General features: G+C 27.7%; 1 protein-coding gene across 15 annotated transcripts in view; it reads right to left on the reverse strand.

Annotated features, from left to right (window-relative positions):
- The window catches only part of LOC129962049 (tyrosine-protein phosphatase Lar-like), a 648,630-nt gene that overhangs the window by 97,757 nt on the left and 523,131 nt on the right, over nt 1–27,742 (reverse strand). For all 15 annotated transcript variants that reach the window (XM_056075746.1, XM_056075747.1, XM_056075754.1 and 12 more), the window contains one exon: nt 7,152–7,334. In XM_056075746.1, coding sequence (XP_055931721.1) covers nt 7,152–7,334 — 183 coding nt within the window. The remainder of the gene's footprint in view (nt 1–7,151; nt 7,335–27,742) is intronic.

The raw sequence follows: 27,742 nt of genomic DNA on the forward strand, positions 1-27,742 counted from the left end.
GGTTATTCTCCCATATAATCACATATTCAAACTTATATGACTTTCTTGCCATACGTCGTTGAAACTTTCTATGAATACTGAAGTAACTTCATTTATTACTTTTTCAAACACGATATTTTTTTATTCACCAAGCAATTTAAAAAAAACAGCAACAACCATCGTAAGGTTTTAGTAGGAAAAACACTGTTCTGGAGCTTTTACACTAATAAAGTATATTCTCCATTTTATAGTAGAAAATATATTCATTTTATTATCATGTACGAACATGATGTTGTTTTGATTTGAGGTTTTCGAAGCCTCAAAATGTACAAGCAGAAATGAGGCAATTTATCTCTTTTTAGGCATCAATTTTTCACTTTTAGGGTTATTAGAAAATGATAACGCAGGATGCGACATTTGGCGACTTATCGCTTACAAAAGCTACAACTGAGCGCGATTGTCCACAATGTAGCCGATTCTCCTGTCTGGCCAATAAGGGGCAGGGTCGTAAGAAGTTATCGCCCGAAGAAGTATAGAAAACAAAATGGGAATGAACGCGAAACAGAAAGGGGAGGTATCGAAAGTTATATATATATATATTGAAATTTTCAATTTTTCTAGCTGACAAAAATAGTTTTGGAGCTCGAACAATTTTAAGATGGGAGGAAAAAAAAAATCGTTTTCTGAATGTCGAATCATGTTTATTCTGATAGTCACGTGACAGTTTTAACTGGTTTTTCACAAGGGAAAAAATTCTGGCCCGGTGAAATTTTTTTTTAAAAACTCGATTTATTTTTAGATGGTCTAAAACCATCGCTTTTCTAAATGTTGGTGATTGCGAAATATGAGTCATGTGAGAACACGATATTTTTCCGTCGGATTGATACCACGACACAAAAAATGAAGTTCCCGCAAGATAACTTGAAATTTGTTTCATTATATATTCATTTTACATTTATCATACAAGGTGAATTACTATAATTATTATTTGAAAGACAAGGAAAGTTTAAATATGAAACAAATGTAGAAAACTTGGTACTATAACAGCAGAACAAGGTATAAATCTCAGAATATTATTCTATCTTTTTTTGTGCACTATCTAAATTAGTATGGCTGAATACTTTCTTGTGATGTTCATAATGAAGGAAAAATGTCCTATAATTTAAGTAAACTTTTAATGCTCTTTTCATACTTGGGACCTGCCTTCAGTCTCATGTTTTGATTTCTTAGATAACCATTGTTACTTAACAGTGAAACCATGCTTTTTTTTTGTAAAAGTAACTAAACTTCCAAAATTAAAGAAATGTATGAGTTGCTCAAAAATATTTCACTTTAAGAATTAACCGAAAAAAAAAAACATTCAGCATAACTCAGGCAATTGCCAGGGATATTATCAGAAAAAATGGGTACTTTTTGATAAATAGTTTATAAGAATACATTAAATATAATCATTTCCTAACGAAGAAAAGATGAAATTGCTGAATTATGCAGAGAGAAGATCAAAAACAATAGTTAGTGATAAGAAAATGACGGCCTAAAAAAAGACCAAGTAATACCATATGAAACGATTTTAATAGACAGAAAAAAATATACAAAGTACCATTGCCAAACAACATATATAAAATAAAATTATATTGAATAACCACCAACAAAACGAATAATTTGCTCTCCCGCCTTTTTTATTCTTCCAAAACTTTCCTTTAACACAACAAGGAACTATTATCTGAAAGATTACTTTCTCTAAAAAATTCTTCAAAACTTAGAAATTCTAAATCTATCAATTTCAATCAAACGGATCCTAAAGACAGCCATAATATCAGAAAAATGAAAGAATAATAACAGGAAAGCAAGGAGGAAAAAATTCCAAACTGTAGATTGAAGAAACATTCGTTCGCCATCTTTCCAAAAGGCAAGGTGTTTTTTCTCTTCACTAAGATGGCCTTAATGATGATAAACGAGGTATCAGACTGCCTGCGTTCACTCCTTTGCCTCATTTTCACCCTCTCTCTGAAACGAATCTCTAATCGGAACCCTTTTTTGAGCACCTCAAGGAGTAAAAGAACAGCGAGAAGCGAGGGCGATTTGTCAAAGTTTCGAAAAACACAGAAAAAGATGAACCTAATGGAAGCGCGTATTGCGCCATTAAGAACCGATATGCTCGGTGTTTAGAATTGTTTTAAAAAATGACGCATATTTTGTCAAATGAAACTTGGAATTAAATTTAAAGTAGGTTTTTATAGGAAGAGAATCCATCGATTATTTTGCAAAATGATGGCGGAGAGAGAAAACTATCCTTTTTCTTTATTTTATCTATACGTGAGAAATAAATTATATTATCTGTCAAGTTGGAAAATTACTGAGGGAAAACTGGGATGAAATGTAGCGTGTATAGTTACATTACAAATCGTTACTTGTTTCATTTTGTAATATCAGAAATTAATATTTACTTATTCTTAATAACATGTAATATCTTGTAATAACGAATGTAAAAATTTCCATTTCATTCATTAATGAGTAGCAGAATTATCGGGAAGTATAGAGCTAAATTATTTTACCTATACGTGGGAAATGGATTAATGGCATCAGAATGAAATGCAGCGTGTAAAGTTACATTAGTGCAGTGTTAGTTATTTTATTATGTAATATCAGAAATTAATATTTACTTATTCGTAATAACGAATACAAAAGTTTCCATTTCATTCATTAATGGATAGATAGAATTATCGGGAAGTATAGTGCTAAATTATTTGATCTATACACGGAAAATAGATATTATCTATCAAGTTGAAAATTATTGAGGAGAATTAGGATGAAATGTAGCGCATACAGTTATATTAGTACAGTATTAGTTGTTTTATTATGTAATATCAGAAATACATACTTACTTATTCATAACAACGAATACAAAAATTTCAATTCCATTCATTAATGTATTGCTAGAATTATCGGTAAGTATAATGCTAAATTTCAGGATGTAATTAACGAACAGGAAGTCTGATGTGCTGGGTTGCGTGCAGGAATTAAATGTTATTTTATTGTTATATTTTAAAAATATACGTTGAGAATTTGTCTTAAAAAGAAATGAAATATGGTAAAGATACGTCAAGATGTTTCTGATTTGTAAAATGGCTTAATGTAAGTAAATATCTAGAAGACCGAGCTTCACCCATCTTTTTTTTGCTTTGTAAAATCCTGTTATTTTGGAGAAAATATTTATATACGAATCACATACTGAATATTTTTTCAATCTTACTTACCTATGAACGGGTCGTTTAAAGAAATAAATAAAAAAAATTATGAATGCACATATATTTAACATGTTACTCGAAACCATCTGTTATATTGCAGAAATCATTTTACAGTTTATCTATCATTACTTATATTTTCGAACTTACACCCAGTTTTTTCCATGTTAAAATCGGATCTGAGATGGCGCTATAAGACATTGCTCGAATGAGAGCAGATAGGAAAAAGCTCTAATAGTTAGTTATAATAAATGTTTTTTTTTTGTGTGTGTGTGTATGAAATTGCGATGTTAAAGAAAAATACCAAGAAAGATAAACTTAAAAGCAAAAATAATAAATATAAATACATAAGCAAAAGAAAAATAAATAAATAAATAAAAATAATAATAAAGCAAAAAATCACGATTCGAACCGAGGACCCACAACACACGAGTCATTCATATCGTTCTGACCACTATACCGCACCGCACTGCCGACATTTCGAAGCGGAAGTTGAATATACTTATTCCAATAGTTAGTTACATATGAAAAATGTGTGCGTAAAATCGCGTTTTTTTTTCAGGAAAAACACCTAAATAGATAAACTTGAAAAACAAAACATTATCTATATATAAATTTGATCCAAATCGTTAAGGCTGTTTTCGAGATACACAGAATAAATTTATATATATATATAAAAGAATTGCTCGTTTAAAGTTATAAGATATATAAATATTACATTTAATTCTTCTTGCAAACGGCTCATTCCATTTATTAAATTATCGTAGAATTACCGGGAAGTATAGGACGAAATTTCAGATGAACTATTTTAAATTAAAATGAGTTTAATTATAAAGGTCAATCTGTATTTTTGATTGTTCATTCAATAAACGAAAAAAAACAAACTCCTTACCAAATGAGTTTAAAGAGATTCTTGAATATTAGGATTGGTTTTATATTAAATCTATTTTGAAATAATAAATCCGTGAGTTAAAATATTAAAAAAAAAATTATTGCGCTTTTTCAGCACAACAGCTTTCCTGTTGAAAAAAAAAAATAAATAACAGAATTAGCACATCTTTAAGTATTTAAAAATATCGGAATGTTATTTTTTATTAGCTAAAATGAAATGGACATCTTAAATTCTTTGCAATAAAGATTCAAGGATATCTGAATAAAGCCTTTATGTTAAGGCGTTTAATGTTTTCATTCTAGGAAATTTCGTTTCATTCTAGAAAACTTGTTTACTTTCGTCATATTATTTAAAGGCGTTGCTTTTGAAGTCGATTTAGCTACCGAATAAGACAGAAGTTAATAATTCCAGCGATTATTTTTACATGAATTACATGAATAATATTACAAAATGTATTAAACAATACTATGACTTCTAGAATTTTTTTTCACTTTTCCAATAACTATATTTTTTCCTTATGTTTTAAAATTGTGTCGGAAGTTTTTTCAACATACGAACCAACATTAAAGCATCATTTCAAATAGTTTTTTTTTTGTCCAATTCTCTTACAGTTTCTAATAAGAAAATGTCATATGGATATAAATAGCATTGAGGAAACAAATACCTAAACTATCAACAGGAGACCTTTCTCAGTTAAAAAATTCATGGATCTTAATTTCGCCAGCTTCTTACGTGGTTTAATGAATGCTCATTAAATTCTTCAGAAATTTTTTTTATATGCGTCATGTCACATCTGTTTGTTGGAATTCCAGTTTTTTACAAGTATTTTCAGTTTACATGGATAAGTCGTAAAACATCAAGAAATTCTCTAGGCAAACAATCATTGCATGTCATTTGGAAAAAATTTATCTGATGTTTAACCTTTTATGCGTATTTTCTATCAAACAGGATAATTCAATAATTTTATATCTAAAATTCAATAATAAATCCTCTCAGAAAACTGTGACCACACATTATGTTTGTAACAGTTGAAAGATTCTCCTGCGTATTTTTTATCTATATGGACACTGTACATAGAATAAATTTAAATTTCATGTAAAAATGTCATTAAATGTAATGTTTCTAATGTTGGATAGATTTTACATCAAACACGAGTACTTTTTATCTCTCTTGGATATCATCCATTCAATTCCCAAAACAGTATTGAATCTTCTTTGAAAACTATCGCCATACACAATGTTAGACGTATTTTCCACCATTCTTTTATCTACATCAGCAGCATCGACTATGATCCTAATATAACATTGAATCTTTTCCAAAAAGTATCCTCATAGAAGTGTTTGTAAGGATAAATGGATTTTCCTACATTCAAATGCATTTTTCCCTCTATATGGACACAAGTATATAAATTAAAGCAAATCCTTATATGGTGATCGAAATGATAGATGGATTTTTCTCCAAGGATGTACATTTCTTTTTATCTGTGTGAATACCATATATTCCCTAAATAATATAATCATACCTCAATTTATACTATTCGTTAGGATTTAATAACATTATTGAATCTTTTCAAAAAATTGCTGTCTTATATTATTTGAATATGAACGTTTCTCGAATTTTTCTCAATTCATGACAATTTTTAAGCTGCGCCAACATCATCGGTTGCAGTTCTAATATAATATTGAATCTTCCCGAAAAAAGTGTCATTTTATGAAATCTTTGTAAAGCTAAACGCATTAACCTACATTCTTAAGTATTTTATAAGGACACAAGCTTATAAAATAAATTAAAAAATTTTTCCCTATGATTATAACGATGGACGGATATTTCTACATGATGAGTATCTATTTCATCAACGTGGATATCATCAATCCTATTCCTCAAATAATATAACTCAATTAAAAATTTCTAAGAAGATTTAATACCATTAACAACGTTCTAGGGAGAACTGTCGCCGCATGTTTGTTGCATTTCCGTCGATTCATTACAATTTTAATCTGCAAGAGCAGCACACTCCTAAAATGGCAATGAATCCTCTCAAAAATGTATCCTCATACGAAAAATTTCAGAAATTAGAAGGATTTTCTTACATTCCTGAGTATTTTCTGGCTACATGAAAACCATTCTTAAAATATATTGAATCCTTTTTACAAAATTTATCATACTAGATGGGCATTTCCTATTAAAAAGCATTTTTTTTATCTATTTTGAATTATTATAATTCAACCTTATTCCTCTAATAGCATTAAATCCCCCAAGAAAATTATTGAAATACACAATGTTTGAATTGTTTTTTGGATTGCCTTCCATTTTCGAATTTATTTTTATCTTGACGCAACTGATTCCATTCCTAAATATTGAGTCTTTTCGGAAAACTGCTGTTGCTCGTATTATTTTGAGGTTTTTTCCCCTCTATTCACAATTATTTTTATACCATCCTTACAATAATATTATGTCCACAATAGCATAAATATCAAAATGATATTTATGCTATTGATATGCAAAATGATAATAGCATAAATATAAAATGATATTTTAAAATCTAATTTAAATCTTAATTAATTTCCTAAATTGTATCTCAATTTAGAACATATGAACTTCATTCTAAATGTTCTCTTACTTTCTTATTTCCTGATCCAATTCCCACTTTTTTATTTCATTAATTAAACACGCGCTCTATAAAACTGTTCACGTCTGCATTTCCCCACGCTCCAACTGAAGGTATAAAAATCCTTAATGTTCGCAAAATTCTTTTAAAGATACCTAAATTTCTCTTTTCTAAGTCTACATCTCTGTCAAAATCTCATAATAAAAACCATCGAAGGGGGAAATGTCGGTCTCCTCTGCTCTTATGTCGCGATGTAGACTGCTAAATATGTTTACATATATATTATATGATATTAAAACATATTCACAATATTCTATAATTTTTGTTGAATATCGAATAATATAGCAGCGCACAATAATATACAATATTGTGCAACATACTGTGCTATCTAGAGTTTGCATGCAATAATAAATGATAAAATACTCACATCCTTGAACAAGTGAATAGCGAGGGTCACTCATGTCGACAGGTATGTAGCTTTTGAGCCACCTGATGGTTGGTTGGGGTGTTCCTTCCGCTCGGCAAGGTAGAAGAGCATTTCGACCCATCTCCACACCTTGAATCTGGGGCTGCATCGTGAACTGCGGAAATCCAGGAGGAATCTGATCTTCTGCAAAAGGAAACATTAAAAGAATGATTTAAAATAAATTTGAATGTCGAACAAAGTTTAAAAAAATTAAGTTCCAAGAGCAAATATTTGATAAAGTTCAGAAAAGGCTTCTCATTTAATTCATTTACTATTTTCCTATTTAACAAGGAAAGCAAATTTAAATAAAGTGATCGAAGTTAAAGATCCTTTGAAAACTACAAATTAATTCTAACTTAAATAGCGGTCGCCCTGTTGAATGAAATCATTAAAAAACAATCCAAAGAACGCGGAAAAAAAATAATTCAAGGAATTCTAGTTCAAGAATTTTTTTTTCACAACTACGCTAATCAACTAAGACTTTCTGGAATGAAAAGGTGAAAACAGTTTTTTCCCCTTGCATTTGTTCAGGATAGTAATAAAAGTGGAAGAAGTGACTTTTTTTAGGTGAGTTTTGGAATGGAATGTTATACCTTATGTAAAGAAGTCAGAATTGTAAAAGCATCGACAAAAAAATTACAAAATTTAGTTGAATATATTCAGTCTTTAAAGAATAGTTCAACATTGACATGAAAATGCCGCTTCTGTATGTAAATTATTGTAATTCTGATATTTTTATTGAAGTTTTAAATGAATAAAGGATATTCATTTTATTTGATAACCTTTTCAAAGAATTTATTTATTTATCTGAAAAAGAAAAAAATATTCAAATCTAACAAATTAATTATATTTATAAAAAATGTGTAAATTCTAATCGTGGTTTTAAATAGCTAATTTCTAAACTGCTAGAGACAGGTAAATATTTAGAAGTGGAAAAAAGCTTTCAATGAAATAAATAATTTTGCTTTTTTTTTGCTTTTTTCGGTAAAATGAGAACTAAAACCCTAATAATGTCTTAGTTTTTATGCTGTTCACACAAGAAACATTTAGCAAAATATTCTAGATTCATTACATTAAATATTTTCCCTTTTTCTACGACTGAAATTGGATGAACATAAAACGTTGAGTTTCATTAACTTAAACCATTCAATGGCATTTCGAGCAAGAGACGATAATTGATCTGTGCATCTTCTTTCAAGCGGTTATTAAAATGTTCTAAAATTGGCATATGGCGTATTTTGAGTAATGTGATCTTTAAAGCTCTAGAATCATAAAAAATAGCAATTTTCAAAGCTTAATAACTCTGTCGGTTAGAAGAATTGTTTCGTAGAAATTTTAGAATATCAATAATATTTTACAAAATACGATTAGTAATAGTGGAGCACAGCATGAAAATTTGGATACTTTACGATTCCTTCAGAAATATATTTACTGATTCAAGCAGCATAATATATAATTTTTTATATCAATGAAAGTATTTTGAAATGCATACAAATCTCTAACTGCCTGGAGTTTAGTTATTGGACCATGATTAAAGTGAACACTCGGGATATAAAAAAATATCAGAACAAAGGGACATGTCCAATATTTACCTCAAAACTTGTGGTCACCAAACACCGATTTTCGAAAATAAAAGTAACTAAAATAACTTTTTTCTATTTGGAGGCAATCTATGCTTTAAAAATTCTGAGTTGCAGTGATAGGAATAACTCTATGAAATAGTCTTTTTAACTCAGTTATGATTCACTTTAGCTGCTATAAGCTTCCAGAATAAAATCGACCTTTGATTACATAAAACCATAAAAAGCACAGTAAAAAATATTAAAAAAAAACAATCACAAATTTTTAGAAATAATTACATACTGAGTTAATTTTCTGTAACCTCAGTTGAAAAGTAGCCACAAATCTTATTAACTTGTTTATTATCATCATCAAGCATAATTTCGAAGATACATTTTTAATTACAAGACCTTTTTAAAGTTAAGACACATGCATGATTCAGACAAATGTATAATCTTCAGAATACAGGATATCTTATTAAATGAAAATCATTACACCACATTCTCTGTGAGTAAGAGAATAAGATAACTCAAAAATAGAAAAACAAGATCTTACAAATTTGGCATGTTAGTATTTACACCAAAATTGTAAATTTATCTGAAATTTTGGATCATGGCTGGATGAAAAAGGTTTTAAAATGCACGTTTGAGTTTCGCCAACTTATTAAAAAATTTTAATAAGAAACATATAATAAAAAATAAACAATCGAGAAAGTTTAAGAGACTAATTTTGTTGGCTTTTTTCAGTGATGAACAGCCTAATTTAAATACAGAAATAAAAACAAATAATCCATTAAAAATAATTGTCTAAGTCCTCTTTCCAAGATATAAATTCAACTCTTAAAATTCAAAACTCAACAGTTTTGTAATTTTATAACGTGAAAAAAAACTCAATCTTTATTAAAATCAATTATCGTTTGCAAATTTAAAAATTCACGGAAATTCAAAGGTTAAATGAAAACTAAAAACTCTCTATCATTTGATTTCTGAAATATTTTTAAAATACAAGATTCTTTGAAAAAATATTTATTCAAGATGGAATTGAAATTTTACGAACATATTATTTTAATGAAAAACGTTTCGTAAAAATCATCTCCAACGAATCCTATCTATTAGTTCAATTTCTTTCAGATGGAGTTTCTGCCACTTTGACTTTGTTAACGAGATTTCTTTATTGTACTCCAAAATAACTGTTTTCACAGTCAACAACAACAACAAAAAAGATTTTAAAATCATCTTAGCCATGTAAAGCTTTTCTTAAAAGGAAACTGTTCATTTTAAAATGCAATTTTTTTAATGATTTAGAGAATAGGGAAAAAAAAAGAAAAAAGAAAAGAAAGAACGAGGTGATAAAAGTGAAAACGGGGGAGAATACTAGAAAGCATAACAAAAGAGTTAACTTAAAAAAACAGGAAAAAACAAACAAGAAAATCTTTCAGAAGGACTTAAGCGAATGAAACTAAACGGGCAGTACTAATGTAGTTAATTACTTTTGTTTGAGCCTTTCCTAAAAGACAGAACACATTGCATCAAAATGAAAGTAGAGCGTTTATTTGGACAGCAATAAAAAAGGAAAAAAAGAAAGAAATCAAGTAAATTCTGATAAAAAAAAAAGGAAGCTAACTTTCAAAATAAAAGGTGAGAGGATTTATGTAAAAACCTGTCGAAGGACAGAAACAAGTGGCTGAAGAACTCGATAAAAAGTGAGAAGTGATTAAACTCTGACTATTGTGTTTAAAATCTCCACAAGGGAAGTCAATTTAAAATATTATTGTCTCGGTTTTGATTAAAATAGAGAACATGTTGCACTAATTACAGAAATTAATCTTTTCTAAAGATTTCTGGAAAATGGCGGAAAGATGAATAAGAACATTTTAAAGAAAAGCAATCTTTAATTCAGTAAAACATTTTTCTTCTTTTAAAAACGTAGATTAAAAGGCATTCTATAAAAATTCAATACAAAACATAGATGCAAAGTAAAATTTAATCAATTTTAAGCGAAAAAATTATGGAGATTTTTTAGAATATTAAAAAAAGTCTTTCATTTACATATGAAAGAAAACTTATTTCATTCAATATAAAAAATAAGATATTATTTAAAGTTACACTAAAAGGGAATGGAAATTTCCCTTTTCCATTTTAAATATATAACTTTTAGTTTAGTTAAGCATTTAACTTTTAGTTAATTAATTTAGTTTTCATTTTAATATATTAATTTAAAATAGGCTAACGACAAAATGGGAAGAAATTTCTTAAATATTTTACTCCTTTAGAATACGAATGGAAATTCTTGTAATTAAGGAGATTTTAATCTCAAAATAAAAGGTGAGAAACGTCATATTAATTTATAAGAAGCAAAATTTATAATGACTGCGATTGAAAAAAAGAAATTTATTACAAAGAAATGACACAATTGATGAATATTGTTCTTTCAAACTCGTTTCATCTTTTCCTGCTGTAAATTCAAAAAAATTAACATGTAATATTACTTAATATATTCAAAAAGCTTCAAAGTTTTTGTGTTAAATATATAGACAGGCATACGTGAGACATATTATTAAAGCTGAGCAAAATCGAAACTTCATTTCATAATTACAGCTGTGAACTAAACGGTATAAAATGTTTCATTTGATTAAATTAATTAATTATTAGGTGTTTTTTGTATTTTACATAGTAAACATTCTGTCGTCATTTTTTTCTCTTTAAAGATTTTTAAGTTTGTGAATTTACTTATGATTAAAAAATTCTATAGTGTATGTGACTTGAACTTTCCAAAGCTCAACCATCTAATATGATATTAAAAAAATGACATAAAAGTTTTTTTTCCGTTTAGTTTTATTCTTCGAACTCTTTTCAAATTTTTAACGCATGATATTGATGTTATTAGATTTTCATAACTATTGTAAAATCATAATATTTGTGTTTTATATATTGTATGAACTCCTAATTATTGATTCTGTGAAAATTTGTCGGAAGGAAACTTCATAAATCACACTAGTGATTTTGTAAATAACAAATTAAATCCTTTGAAAACATTTGATGGTTGGCGTTTGAGTTGTCAAATATTCACAATTGTCGTGAAATCAAAACAACATTTATGTTCAACAATGCGTGAAATCCTAAGCCCAGGTACAGATTCTCTGCGAAATCTCCGGATAGAAACTTATAGTTAAGTGAACAGAACTATTAAAAAGAAATGCAACACTACACGATATTCATATATGCGCAACACTGACGCTAATGGGAGTCAGGATTAGCTAGGCACGCGCATATCGAGTCATCTGAGTAGCTAAGAAGAGTGAAACGCGGCCTCCACATTAAACTAATATAATAATTCGAAAATAATTCTTTAAATTATTTGATTGTTATGTTTCCTATAAATGAGAAATCAAACTATGGATAGCAAACAGTTGAAGCCAAATTTTTGGTTAGACAGAAATAAGGCCTAAACTTTGTAAATAAATGCGATTGCATTTAGTCAACATCAAGCCATATGCCGAACATTTCCTTCATTATCAGAACTTGCACTTCCAAGTGGAAAGTAATCGTGATCACTTCAGACTATGTTGCTGAAATGGAAAGATCATAATGCAAAATAATTAGTTAACTTTTTGAAAACAGTCAAATTTATTATTTCGTTAAACACGATAGTTGACAGACGGCTTTAAACATGATAGTTGATTGGGTCGATGCATTGCTTCAGGAAATGAATCACAACATTGATTAATTTGAATGAAGGATTTTTGTAATTAAGACTTTGGCTACTTCCTCATGTGTTCAAACGCAAAATCCTAAACATCTAACAGACTTTTATACGAAGCAAATGTCGGATTCAAGCTAATATAAGATACTAGATATAAAACATACGAGTTGGTGAGGATGAAATTAACTACGCTGAGTGACCTCAGAAACATAGAAGGTGAACTAATAAAGATTTAAATATCACTAATGTACACAAGAATGCATTGCATTTACATGATTGATTAACGTGATTTATGATTGCATAATTGATGTAAGTGAAATCTAAGCTCTTTTGTCAAACATCAGCTCTAATCCACTCAATGAAAGACGTACCAAATATTTACTACGACAGGTAATTGTGGTTATTAACAAAAAATGTCAGTGACAAACTTTTAACAATATTGGAAATAAAATTAACGACCCTAAATTTGTACATAAAATATTGAATACTAGAGAATCTTTTTTTAAAAAAAAAGTAACTTAAAAATTAAGATATATTCCGATTCTATTCAGGAAATATGCATTTTTGGTATTATTTGTCAAATAAAAAATTCAGCATTTTTAAACTGCTTCCGAATTAAAATAATTAGTTTTTTGCAAATGCATACAAACGTTCCTTCTAACACTTAAATGTGACTCCGATTGTATGAAAAATACAGGAAAAATCAAATAAAAGTATTAAGTCAATAAATATTTAATTGTATTGATGTTACAAAAGATAAAATGAAACAGATTATTGCAAAATTTCTACACACTTCTTAAAACTTTGCTTTAAAAGGGTTTAGAATGTAACAGCTGAATAAACATTCAATGAACGTTGAATTCAAACAGTGAGACAGATTTGGAAAGTTCTGTTAGAGACATTTTGAGACTGTTTGAGACATTTGTATCATAAGAGCTCTCACCCATGCTGAAGTGTAACATATCTAGACATAATGTGTAAAAATATTAAAAAGATATAACTGTATGCTTGTGTTGAAATAAAAGTACTTTGTTTTGGAACATATATAGATTTTAAAGTTAATTTAATATATTTCAACCATAATCAACATTTAACAGATGACTGTTAAATAGTTTTAAATTATTATCTCTATTAATAGTAACATTAATTAGCAGAATCTGCTTATTTTAAATAAATCATAATTTTTGTCTATAGATATAGAATTGCAGATAATTCTATATCTATCATAACACAAATAAATATTAATAAGGAAAATGGAATGTTATTAAAATTCAGCAATGTATATGCGATACTATCAAAAATTTTTTGTAATTAAAAAAATTATCAAATTAAATTGGAAAATAAAAAAAAATATTAAAGACAGTTTGCCTAAATAATGTGCTCTTAGAGAATTTTTTTCACTAAATAATCAAATAAAGTATTGTTAAAGATTTTGTTCACTAAATAATCTATAAATGTCATGAAATAGCCAAGACAAGGAGTATTAAAATTGTTGCACTTCTAACACTTCGTATGAATGAACAGTTTGTACCAATTATAGAAATTTGTAAAGTGACACATTTATATATATATTTAAAAAATATATTTGGTTACTTCAATAGCAAGTAAACTTTACAGGAAAACGCAATCCACTAAAGAAAGGCTGATTCAATAAGATGGAAAATAAAACTATCCGGAAGGCTTTATCATATGCATATAAGTCAAATATAATATTATACTTTCGCAAAAAAAAAAGTTTTGTGTTTCTAATTTGATTGCTGATTTCAAAGAAAGCATTGAAAAGAGATGATCCAACGCTTTTTCATGGCATTTATTCGACTGGAATCCCCCTCGTGGCATTATAAACAAGGTTATTCTCCTATATTTGAATTTGACTACAATTTTTGTCAACACCTGAGGGATGGAATTGTAAACATATACTTTAGGAACTCCTGTAATATCATTTTGTATTCTAGATGTCAACTTAAATATTTATGTTGGATACAAAATGTAAGAACTATAGGACATTAAATTTCTCGGAATTTATTAAGAAAATATTATGAAACAACGCACATCATCCATATAATATTTCATTATTCAGACTCACTTCAAGTATAAAATATATCAAATCGATTTTTTTCCTACATCTATATCAAGAGAAGTAAATTAAAAATCAGTATGATTAGAAGAATTAAAAATAAAAACTTCCTGTGTTTTATATAAATTAAAAATGTCAAATAGAATTAGTAAGCAGTGGGAGTTCTTCTCTCGGCCTTCTTGTTTAGTTACACAATACAAAAAATACATTTAGAATTTGTAGCATGACTCTGACGAGTTGACGGCTGACCTTCGATACTAAACGGACGAGTGCATTTGCTGAGAGGGAGGAAAATATGTAACAATAAGGAGAAAAAAAAAGAAACGCTAGTAATATTTCGTAAATATTTATTTATTGGTTAAATTTGAATTCATAAAAAATGCCAATGAATTGAGTAAATTGACACAAGAACGATTTACAAATTTGATTAAGCCCAATTTTCCATAGCAGATATAATCTTTCCCACCTATTGTGCAAGATGACACTTATAAAAAATTGGTTTGGAACTTAGTAAAAACTTTGATATATCCGATACCACGAGTTTGCTCTATTACGATATAAAAGTAAAAAAATACTTGAAAAATTTGGAAAAAATATAATAAAAGCTTTTAAGTTTAGAAAATGTCTTTATAAAGTTGGTACCATTCACGTGATATGAAAAATAATAAAAGTTTTAAAAGCAAAAAGACATTTAGTCATTTTATTAAGAGTAAACAAACGCATAGATTTGAGCGATATTTCACGAAAAAAATATATTTCAACAGAATAAAACGCCACATTTAAGAGAAATATTGCAGCATTGAAAATCAAGGAAAGAAATTAATAAATATATCCAGGCCCAAAACAGACATAAAAAGTTATAGATATTGTTATCTAAAAATTGCGAGTTCAAGCCGAAATTAATAACGAAGGAAAATTAATGAATAAACAATATCACGCCGAAAAGTAAATACAAATATTTTTTTAGACAACGAGTTAAAATAATACTGAAGAAAAACATTTTATGTATATTAATATATCATTCTATTAGCAGCAATTGTTTTAATCAAGATGTTACTTTTAGTCATATAAATAAAATGATTTTCTTTCTTAAATTTCTCCTTTATCTAATACTTTTCATATGAGTTCGACCTGTTTTTTAGAGACTCGCATAATTATGTTTTTCAGTAATCTGATAACCTTGTTATACAGGAAGAATCTATAAGAGCTTATCCTAAAATTAATTAGAAAGATTTCATATCATGAGATCCATTCTCGAAATTACGCTCTATAGTCTATTTTTGTAACTAAATCCTCTTTAACGCACTACTTTTTTTATGTTTTTTTTACATGAATATCCATATCAAGAAATGTATGAATAATCAAATAATTCTGTTATACTGCGTTTGTCTTACATTTGTATAAAAAAATTTCATACCAAGAACTTCATTTTCAAGCTTATATTCTAACTGAAAAACGCAATTTCACTACATGTAACGACATTTATTTAAATTTTTCTTTGTTATCATTGTGTTTTGTTATGGAATAGCATAACAAGAAATGTTTTTCTAATCTAACAATCTTGTTCATAGCGGTTGCCTTTAAATGCTTACTTTGATATGTATAAGTAAGCTTTCATGTCAAGGGTTTTATTCCTAAGTTCCCACTAAATTTGGAAAAAAAATCTAATAAGATTGGTTAATCAAAAATCACAATCTTATGATATTTATATGAAATTTTTTTCGTTATCTTTGTGTTTTATTTTACATGTATTAGCGTCCCAAGGGGGGGGGGGGCTCGTAATTTAGAATAAGAAGCTTCCGGCATGATGGTTGTTTCTCGCCACCCTTGTGGGTACAGAAAAAGGTGGGGGTCTGTCTCCTTTCATCGATGACGGGACTTACTTCCTAAGGGAAGGGTTATACCGTAGCCGGTGATGGCCCATAGGACTCAACCACAGTTCATGCCAGTGTAGCGGCGGTCCGGTCATTCAGAGTTTTCCGTATGCCTTACGGCAGGTCGGTGTTGCCAGTTTGTGGTTTACATGTATTAGCACGATAAAGAATTTTTCACTAAAATAATTACTATACTATACAGAAAGTGTAAAAACAAATAAAATTTTGTAAAATCAAAATTTTTCTAAAATATAATTCTTATATACAAAGGGTGGGGAACTTGATTACACTTTATAATACAACATAGAGAAATTTATAAATTAATTTTTTTTCCCATTCATAACGTGCAGTTTTCATAAAGACCTAAATGTAAATATGCTATGAAGGAACTAAATAGTCAGAATCCGTTGAATGGAATGGCAAAAATTAATGCTATAATTTATATGTATAAACATAACGTAATATATGTTTTAAGAATTGTTATAAGTTGGGAAATGGAAAATCCCACATTACAATTTGAACTTAATTTTGTCCAACTGAGTTTTTTTCGTGTTAATTATAAAACAACACGAGAAGAGTTAGGCGAGATAAATTTAAATCAGAATTTACATTAGATTTCAAATACGAAAAAGAAATTAAATGAGAGATATTCTACGATTCAGAGTAAATTCCATCGCATTTTCATCTAAATTTAAATTAGCTCCCTTTACTGTAACGGGCAGTAAATTTTAACTTCTGTAGAAAGCTATTCACCATGAAATGGCGATGTTGAAAACTTTAAGGCCGTTGAAAACTCATTTTAATTTTTATATACATAATAAGATCCAGAGTCATTCATAATTTCATTATTTTCTTCTAACTGTTAATCTGAAATATTCGAGATTATTATACTTCTGAAGCCGAATAAATATTTCTTAAGTTTATTTTCAGTTAAATATAATTTAAGCGTGAAAATTAATTCTTGTCCTTTGATTCTAAGGGCTGATATTAATCATCCAGTCTTTAAATGTAATTACTTTTCGATGGATGTACATAATATATGGATAATTGTAAAATATTTGACAAATCCGAATGACGATTTAATTTTTTTTGTGTGAAATAAATAACATTTCTAAAAAGAACATAAACAGAATGATAAATTTACTTTCATTAGAAAATATGTATTTCAAAAATTTTTGAAGATAAACTGAATATAATTCTTTTTTAACCGTTATTTACAAGCAAGGTCGATAAAATATTTTGAAGCAAAGCAAAGATATAATTAGGTTTAATAGTACATTAATATTATTTAAGTAATTTATAAGTGAGAATTTTCAACTACTAAAAAATATATTGTAATTGTCATTTTATAGAAAATACTTTTTAGCCTTAAGTTACTGAATTTTTCACCAATACACATTGGACGAGAGGAATGTTCATATCTAAAAGACTTTATAGATAGTTTAAATAGAATTTCAGTTATTTAAAAATTGCTCAAAATTCCATGCGTCTTTTTTGTCCGTAAGTTTTAAAGATATTATCGCCCAAAAATCATTTTTAGACCATTTTAAAGTATAAGAAAATTATCTTTTCATTATTATCTATATAATTATAGCTTCAGTCCTTTTAAAGTAGAAATATTTTGCGGCATAAATTGTAACAATAGTTTTTACTATCGTAATGAAATTCAAAACTTTTGCAGTGCCATCATGCATTATTTTACGAGTTCCTGTTCCTTTGTTCAAAGCTAAGGAATGAAGATTTTACTCATTTTTATCATATTCTCTGTAAAAAGGTTATTAATTTATTATTTTTTATATCATCAGTTTTTTGTGCAATCTCTAAATAAAACTCTCCCCGATATATATATTAACACCATTTAATATTGGAATCTACTGCATATTTTGCATAAATAAAAATGTGAAGTAGACGCTGGTAACGTGCAATTAACTGCAAGATGCGTCAGACATTTATGTTACAATACTGTGCAAATTGATTGGGACAAACTCCATTTTTTATAAATGTCTTCATTTCTCAGGAATTTTCTGCCTCTTTCTTACAAAAAAATTATTGTTCTTGACTAGACTAAACTGGTTTGACCATGTGATCATCACATGTAGAGCATTTTACCAGCAGTTGTGTTTCAATTGCTTCAGGAGTTTGATTGTGTGAATTGTCTAGTTCTAATGCATATTAAAAAATGTATATATCACTCCTAGGAAAAGGAATAGAATTGATATCCTCAGTCAGCACACTTCAATAACAGTGAGGGATATTACTGCAGCAGCTGGAGTTGGAAAATTGAGTGTTTCAAGGATTATTAATCAGCAAATTAAGTTTGGGACAATTTCTCCAAAACGACAGAGTAAATGTGGATACAAACGCAATACAACACCTCAGATAGACAAATTTCTTGTAAAAAATAGCAAAATGCACCCTCGCAAAACAAGAACAGATCTTCAGAGAGAATTATTAGCTATTGATGTGAGCATTAATTCATCAACAATACGATGAAGGCTTATTGAAGCAGGGAGATAGGTAGGAAACCAGTAAAAAAAACAGTTGTTAACACCTGCAATGAAGAGAAAATGTTTGTATTGGGCTAGGAAATATCAATCCTGAACTGCACAAGACTGGAATGAGGCTGTATTTAGCGACAAAACATTTTTTATGCAAGGGATTCAATCAACATTTGTCAGACGAAGTGCTGGAAAACTCATCAGAGAATAACATCTTAATAAAAAAGTTAAGCACTCTCAGAAGCAGATATTTTGGGGTCATTTTACAACTGTAGGACAATGGTAGCTTAGTAACAGTTGAAGGGATGATGAACTCTAAAAAATACATTTCAATACAAGAAGAAAAAATTGTGTCTCTGATGCAAATGTTTTCTAGTAGTGTTGGGGAATTTCAACAAGATCTTGCTCCAAACCATCATTCCAAGGCAGTAAAAAAATTTTCAAGAAAAGGTATTAACAGTTTTGGATTGGCATGGTAATTCCTCATATGTAAATGTCATCGAAAACTTCTGGAGTATTGCGAAGAAACACGCGAGTAAAACGGACTGTTAAACTAAGAAAAATATGATTGAGAATATCATAAAAGTTTGGTTTCATTTTGATGATATCAAAAGCGCATGTTATAAATTAGTGGAATCCATGTTAAAACATGTACATGATCTCATTAAAACTACAGGAGGACAAATTTTCTACTAGATAGCTGTACCATGCATGTAAGGGAACCTATACTAATTAAACAACAAAGATGAAACTTTTTGTGTTTGTCCCAATTAAATTTCACAATACTGTATGTGATTTGACATAATTACAGACGTTCATATTTACAATGAACAGAAAATGCAATAATACTATAATTTATATTTTTAAATACCTATCATAATTTTAAAGTAAGAAAATTAAAAAAGTAAATTCAATTAATTTGCATTATGTATAAGATGTTCATTTCAAATGAATCTCAATCACCATTGCTCCCAACAAAATGGTCGCCAAGAGCGGCTAATCTGAAATAAATGATGAAAGATGAGGTTTTTGTAGTGTTCATGGTGTTCACTAATCCATTAAATTAATAAATAACAAAATACATAAATAACTATCAGTAGAATTTTCAACTGATTAAAGAATGGAGCATTAAAAAGAACGCACAAAATGTAAACGTATTAATAAAATAAAATAGAATAGTGTAATATAAAAAATCAATTCGTGGCATTTAGAATTTTAAATCGTATGTAGAGGTCAAATACTTTACGTACACAGTTCTGAAACATTATAATTTAACTAATAGCTTCATTTTAACTAATCTTTAACTATAAACGAAAAGTCAGTACACACACAAAGAAAACAACCCTTCAGTTTTTAAACAAACAGCATTTGCATTTATTTTGATCTGCATATTGTAGGTTCTTTCTATTATTAAGTAAGTTTTTCTTAAGCTAAATTTATAAACTAAATGAATAATTTATATAACTATAAGGAGCCACGATGCAAATTAAAAATAAAATATACTGAATTAATAAAACTTTCGGGGTCACTAGGGAATAAAAATTTTTAAAAAAAACAAAGGTGTAAAAAATCTCATTTTAATTTTCCTGAAGCTTATATTGTGTCAACTTATTTCGAAATTTTTGTTTTGATACTGAACTTTTCAAGATATATTAAAGTACAAATAAACGAAAATAGGTAAAAAATTATTGTAAAAACCGTCAGAATGATCTGTAGTTCTATTTTAATAGAAACTGCACTTGCAAGATTTGACAATGTTTTGTTTGGAGCTAAGGATTTTAAAAATTTATAACAAACTTTGTTACAGAGTATTATATTTTTTCTTTTGCAATAATTTTTCAATCCGCATTTTCGAAGCGCAATAATCTTATTTCATAATTTCTGTTATATCATAACATTGAATTTCCGATACCAGTCATGTTTTCTTTTTCGTTAAAATGCAGATTACCCTTCGTGATACACAAATGTTAATAAAGGCTTAATTTAATTATTTTTTTATTCGCATAAAAGTAATTATATTTTTTTATTTATATAAAGAAATTTTCTGTTCTATTGTTTTATCTATTCCATTATTGTTCATAGCTTTATTAGTTTTCCCATTGTTTTGTTTATTCTAGTATTCTTTTTTTATAGCTAGTATTTGTTTCATTCATTCTATTAATGTTTATTATTTTACTTCTTGTTGTATAATTGTTTAGTATTTTTTCTAGATATAAATTATTCGTTAATTTCCTCCATTTTTGTTTATTGTTTTATTTGTTCCATTTAGATATATTGATTATTTTGTTGTTCTACCATTGCTTTACGTATTCTATTTGTTTTGTATATTCTATTGTTGCCTGTTATTCCATTCATGTTTATTACCTTTATTTATTCTTGATCTACAGGTTTGCTTGATCTATTAATTTTATTTGATGTATTATCTAATATTTTATTTCCTCTAGATGTTACATAATCCTTAATTTTCACTGCATAAGGTTTTATTTCTGTCGTGTATACTATTTAATTTATACAACTCAACTTAACAATTTCTTGCTAAAACGCAAACGATAATTTAAGAGAATTCTTTCAGAATTCTTTTTTTTCATAAATATTACTTTTATTAAAATTCTTTTCTTACAACTGTGAGCATTATTTTGTCACACAAAAAAAATTTACCTAGTTCCATATCAATTTTACGGATTAAAAGAATCTGATGTTCCAGGATTTTGGTAATTAGAGAAGTTTTATTTCTAATATTTTGACGATAATATATGCAAATGCAACTGTTTCCATTCTAGTTTTGATAGTTCCATTCCATATATTAATTTGGCTGTTGTTCCACCTTGCTTTATATGATTTATTAATTTTATTTGCTATGTTGTTGTCTGTTACATCATTTGTTCAATTTATATTCATTGCTTTATTTGTTCTACTTTATTTGCTATATCGTTGTTTTCTTTCTATTAAATATAGTCCTTTCTTTAATTAATTCTATTCTTATATGTTGTTTTATATCTGTAAAAGTCAATTATAATTACGTTTATCATAGTTAATTATATTATTATTATCAATTATAATTCTATTTATTACAATCAATTATATCTATTATTATATATATAATGAGCTTAGTTGTACAATATTTCATTTGCTCTGCCTCTATCTTTTCTTCATTTGTAACGTTAAACATTTAATAGCGCAATCTCTTTAAAAATGTTACGTGCTAACAATTAAATAACAAATATATATTTATCATAACAAATATCATACATACATAATTATCGTTCTATTCTTGTATGTTATTTTATATTTGTTAAAGTCAATTATAATTATATTTATCTTAGTTAATTATATTCTTATTATTAATTATAATTCTATTTATTACAGTCAATTATATCTATTATTATATGTAATGAATTTAGTTGTATAATATTTCATTTGTTCTGTCTCTATCCTTTCATCATTTTTAATGTTAAACCTTTAGTAACGTAATCCCTTTAAAAGTGAGACGAATAACAATTAATTAGAAATATATTTAATTTAAAAAAATAGCTATTTAATTCCACCAAACCATCAAATAAAATAACACTAAACATTTAGTAAAACAATTTTTAACTATCTAATAATGCTGAATCTCAAAACCAAGAGATAAAATCAGACTTTAGAAACAGCCACACGCATCGAGAAAAGTCATTGGCAGCATCTGAAGCACAGCCTACTTCAAAAGGACGATAGAGAAATATTGTTTGAAATGCACCGTAAAGGTTTTTCCCTGTTCTCCAAATAAAACACAAAGAGACTATTTCCCTTGCAGCAACATCTAATCATCTCCAGGAGAATATCCGAAAAGAAATATACCTCTTCTCTTTCCCGGAGTCTGTTTGCAAGCTTTTAGGAAATACAGCTTACATTAATCTATAACAAGCTAACACGAGCGCGATTCTCTTTTGCCTTTACTTACACAAATTCCTTTTCTTGAAGAGACAAGCAAAAGAAAAATGTGTCTATTTCCACTATTGTTGTTTTTGCATCTTAAAGAGAGACTGAATGTTTTAAAAAGTAGTTTAGATAGTATGTATAGTTTAACGCCCATTATGGAAACATTATTATTTGGAAGTTTTTATCATGGATAGCTTTTTGCTACAATAGATGTCTTTGATGTGATAGATACAAAAATGATTAATATAATTTTTATGTATATAGAAGATAAATTCATTATTATTGCTATAAAATAATTTGTTTTTAACATATTTTTATTCTTTATTTTCATTTTTTTATATTAGTAAAGAAAAATGTTTTTTCAATAGATTTTTTGATTCACTTTTGGAAATGTTAGAAGACGTCTGAAATTATGAGTTTTTAGAAATTAGAGCAGTATGTTAGTAGTATATAGTTTTAGATGTTAATTAACAATCGACGGAATAAATTTTTAGTTAAATTTTGATTTAATATGTGAAGCGTCATCTGGTAAAGAATTTGAGAAAAATTGATTACAAAACTGAATAATAATTATGATGAATTAAAATATAATTAGAAAGTAATTTTTAAAAAAATCTGGAAGTCAGCGGAAAGTTCTTAAAAGTGCAGTTTGTGTTAAAGAAATTATGGCAAAGAGATTAATTATCAATGAATTATAAAAATAATATCCTTAAGCATTTACTAAAAATTAAAATTTGCTATGAATATGATTAAGATTCCGATTGTTTCCAGCACATTTAAATAAACGTCTTATGTTTTTCAGATTTTTCTTTTAAACTCCGGATCGTTGATAAAATAATTTTATTTTACTTCTTAGAGCATAAATAAAAACATGCTTTTGAAACTATTTCATTTTTATTATTTTTGATTCATTTGTTAATATGATATGAGTTTTCTTAATTTTGTTGCCGCAGAATTATAATGTTTGAATCTTGCGCCATAAAAACAACAAATTTTGAACAATTTAATAATCACACAAAATTTTATACATTATAAACGGTTAATAAAATAAATCTGCTTACAACATTTTTGTTTGACGATGAAAAGATTTTAAGGGAGTTCATTCAATTCAGACAATTAGCTTGCAAATGTCACGATTTTTGTAACTGATATAGTAAAATGTTTCATCCTTTAAAAGAATACTATGTAATTGTAATAAAGGCTATGTGATTATAACATCCATATTTCATAAAGGTTTCTTGCATGATTTTTGTCGTTTAAATAATTTTGTAATTTGTAGTAAAAACATTCAAATGTATAAGTAAAAAGTTCTATGTTCAAAAAGTTTTTTTTAGCTTTAAATGAGATTTTCTAGTATTCAAAGAAAGCTGTAATTGTAATTGCAATTTCAATATTTAATAAAGCGCATTAATAACAAATTCTACAGTTGAGCAGAAATTATTTAAAACTAAGTTACAACTGAATGATACTCCCTATTGAAAAAATTGATAGTTGAATATCATTTATGAAGTCCAAATAAAATAATGATTATTAAATCAAATATTATATCTGCCCATTTTTTTTTTTGTATTTCTTCGTACAAGCGCATTAAAATTAATTTAACTGCAAAATCTTTTAGATTACTTTAAATTCAATTTCCGTACCTAAAAAAACATTGTTGAAATTTTTTTTTGTACATACATTTTTGCACACATAATTCAGCAAGAAACAAAGGACGTTCATTTGTCATGATAAGTTTCGTAACCAGAAGGTAAATTACTTAGAACCAAGTGAAAATTGAATCCTACATTTTGTAATTCATGTGAAACACAAATATCAACTATGCAGGCTGGCTAAAATAATGATTACTTAATCAAATATTTCATTCTCCTCATTGTTTTAATTCGCCAGTATGAACTCATTAAACATCATAGTCTGCTATCAATATTTCATACTATCCAGTCGTCGCGTTAATTTTCATAGGCCGAATTTATGCAAAGCTAATGGAAATTACATTATGCGCATTATAATTCATGCGAAACTGAAACAAAATCAGTTATGAAGTAAACCCAAAATGACGATTACTGAATAAAATATTTTATCTCACTGACAGTTTGATCTTCTGCGTATGAATTCATTAAACATTAATTTATCTTCAAAATACTTCCTATAATTTTACATTCTTCTTCCGTACCTAAAACACGCCTTGTAAGTAGAAAACATTTTTATTCATACATTTCCAAATTCCTCAGACGGAAACAAATAATAACAGATTCAGAGAATACAGTGACTTCTATATATATATATATATATAAAAAAAAACCTTTTCAACAACTTATTGACTTTTTTGGGTCCAATTTCAGCGCAATTAAGGAAAAAGAGCAAGGAAATTTCAAATTGAGACTTATTAATCCCACGGAATTATGCGAAACAGCCTCTGGCTATGGAGAGGAGGCAAAAACAATCACGCCTCTGATGTCTAGAGGGGGGAGAGGTGCTGCAAAGGGAGGATCAAGAAAAGCCTGTAAAAATTCAATAAACTCTTCTTCGGTCGGTGTTATGTAAATTCACGGGCGTTGTATAAAGTGAGATATCTAGGAAAGAGCGTACATTACCAGTGGAGAAAGAGGTTATATGTTATTGGGATAGATATAAAGATCGTGGAGTAAATTTTCTTAGCTACCGAACAAGTAGGCAATATAATGTCCTCCCCCAACGAAACGGAGTAAATTTTGAAAAGGAGACAGTGATAAAAAATAAAAAACTAAAATAAAAAGTTGGAAGCGTGACTTCCACATTGGAATATTTCAATTGCAGAGAAACAGCATGAAGGAGATAATATTTGCTCCATTTCATTTCTCGAAGCAATATTTATTTCGTATTTTATTTCTAACCTTTGATATTCTAATGCAACTGCTACTTCCAGGTTTTTTTTTGGGGGGGGGGAGGTTCTTATAAAATTTATTACTGGTTAAAAAACAAATAAGAACAAGACAGCTTGTTCGAAAACGAAGAATAAGAAAATGGGGAATGCTAAAATCTATTTAGAGATTTAAAAAAAATATGAAAAATGAACTATTATGAAGAGCAGGACAAAATACGCCGCACTCATTCTCGAGTTTAAGCAATCACTGTCTCAAAAATAAACTTTACATTTTATGAAACAAGACATGAGTGCATATCCCGAAGAACCAATGCGTTTCCTCATGTTTGTTTCATCTTGTATCAGATATGACAGGAACAGCGTACTAGATGCAAATGGAGGAGGAGGCTTTGTATTCACCGAAAACTGCGTTATTTTTCCCTCGGAAAAAAGAGACAAAAACATTATTTTATTCATGTTCATAAATATTTAATATACCCGATACATCAGTGGAAAAAATAGAGTGGTGTTTCTGAAAATCAGTCAATCTGCTTTTATCTACAATTAGATTTAAATTATGATCGTCTTCTAATTTGAAAGTATAGCTATATCTACTAATATTAAAGATGAATATTTGCGTATCTGTGCTGGTGTTCTACAGTACAGACCTAAAACTATCAAGCCTGGCACAAACATATTTTGTATAATAAAAATGTGCCTTTCTGAGTAATTTCTGAAATTTTAATTCGGTTATAAGAATAAGAAAAATTCATTAGTTAGAAACGAAGATTAATTGACAATGCCGATTAAATGCTAAAAAATTATATATTTTTTTCTATTTCTTTATCTTCTTTTTTCTTTCTAATTAATTATCTGAGTTCTAGTCTTAAATTACCGAAAAATTTAAACTCATTTTTGAAAATACGATTTCGATTGCTAAATTGAAAGAGAAATAGGATAATTTTTAAGAATTTCTGATGTATTAGTTTTTTTACTGACTAATATATAAATCAATAAAATAAAAAATAAAAATCAAATAGTAATTAAATTTATGCGATGATAAAAACATTTCATAATCACTGATTGAAATGTAATATTTAGCAGAGGGAATATTAATAACTTTCCAGACTGATTGTGCAAAAAGGTAATAAGAGAATTTAAATGTCTAATAAAAAAAATAACAACTTTAATTAAGAATTGACAGGAAAAAATTTTTAAAATGGAAACAAAACCTCTCAAATTACATCAAGTGTTTGTTTTTGACAAAATTTCTTTTAAACAAAATACAATTATTTCAACTATGGTACGAGTCATATAATATTTGATCGAAAAAAAAATTTTCTTGCATTTTTAAAAAAAAGGAATAGGAATTTGAAAAGGAACATTTTCTACAATTATTGGCAAACTAATATTCATTTGTTTATGAAATATTATTTTTATTAAAGTGTAAAAAATTCAAAATAACAGTTTAAACACAAAAGTTCGAAAATAATTCAGTTCAAAAATTATAGAAACAAACAAGTAAAACAGATTTTTAAAAAGAAATTACATAACAAAGAGCATATCCCCTAATAAGTTTGTCAAAATTGAAAAAAGGTAAAAATTAAAAATAAATATTGAAAAGATTATAAAATTAGAAGAATTAGAAATACTAAAGAAGGATAGAATTAAAAGAAAAAAAGAATACGTTATTAACAAATGAATGCATATTTTTCATGTTAATATATAAATCTGATTTAATTTGAAACAAACAGAAGCTAAAAATTCAAATAAATCATAACAATTTTAATATATCTCTTGAAAATTATCTTGCCTTTAAGGCAAAATAAAATTATTATCAACGCAGATACAAATAAAAATAAAGACCCATAAAATATCACAAATTACTTCAATTAACAGATTTTTTTTGTGTGTGAAGGAAATATAAAACAGTTCAAGAAAAGATTACACCTGGTAATTAATCGAAAACCTTTCTCACAAATTTAAAAAAGCGAGAAGTGAAAAAAAAAAATCATACTATCATTGACTAGTGAACGCATATTTTTCACGCATGATCTCACCGCAGCAGCATAAAGAGCCTG

The sequence above is a fragment of the Argiope bruennichi genome, chromosome 2 (genome assembly GCF_947563725.1).
Source record: "Argiope bruennichi chromosome 2, qqArgBrue1.1, whole genome shotgun sequence".
Classification (NCBI taxonomy): domain Eukaryota; kingdom Metazoa; phylum Arthropoda; class Arachnida; order Araneae; family Araneidae; genus Argiope; species Argiope bruennichi.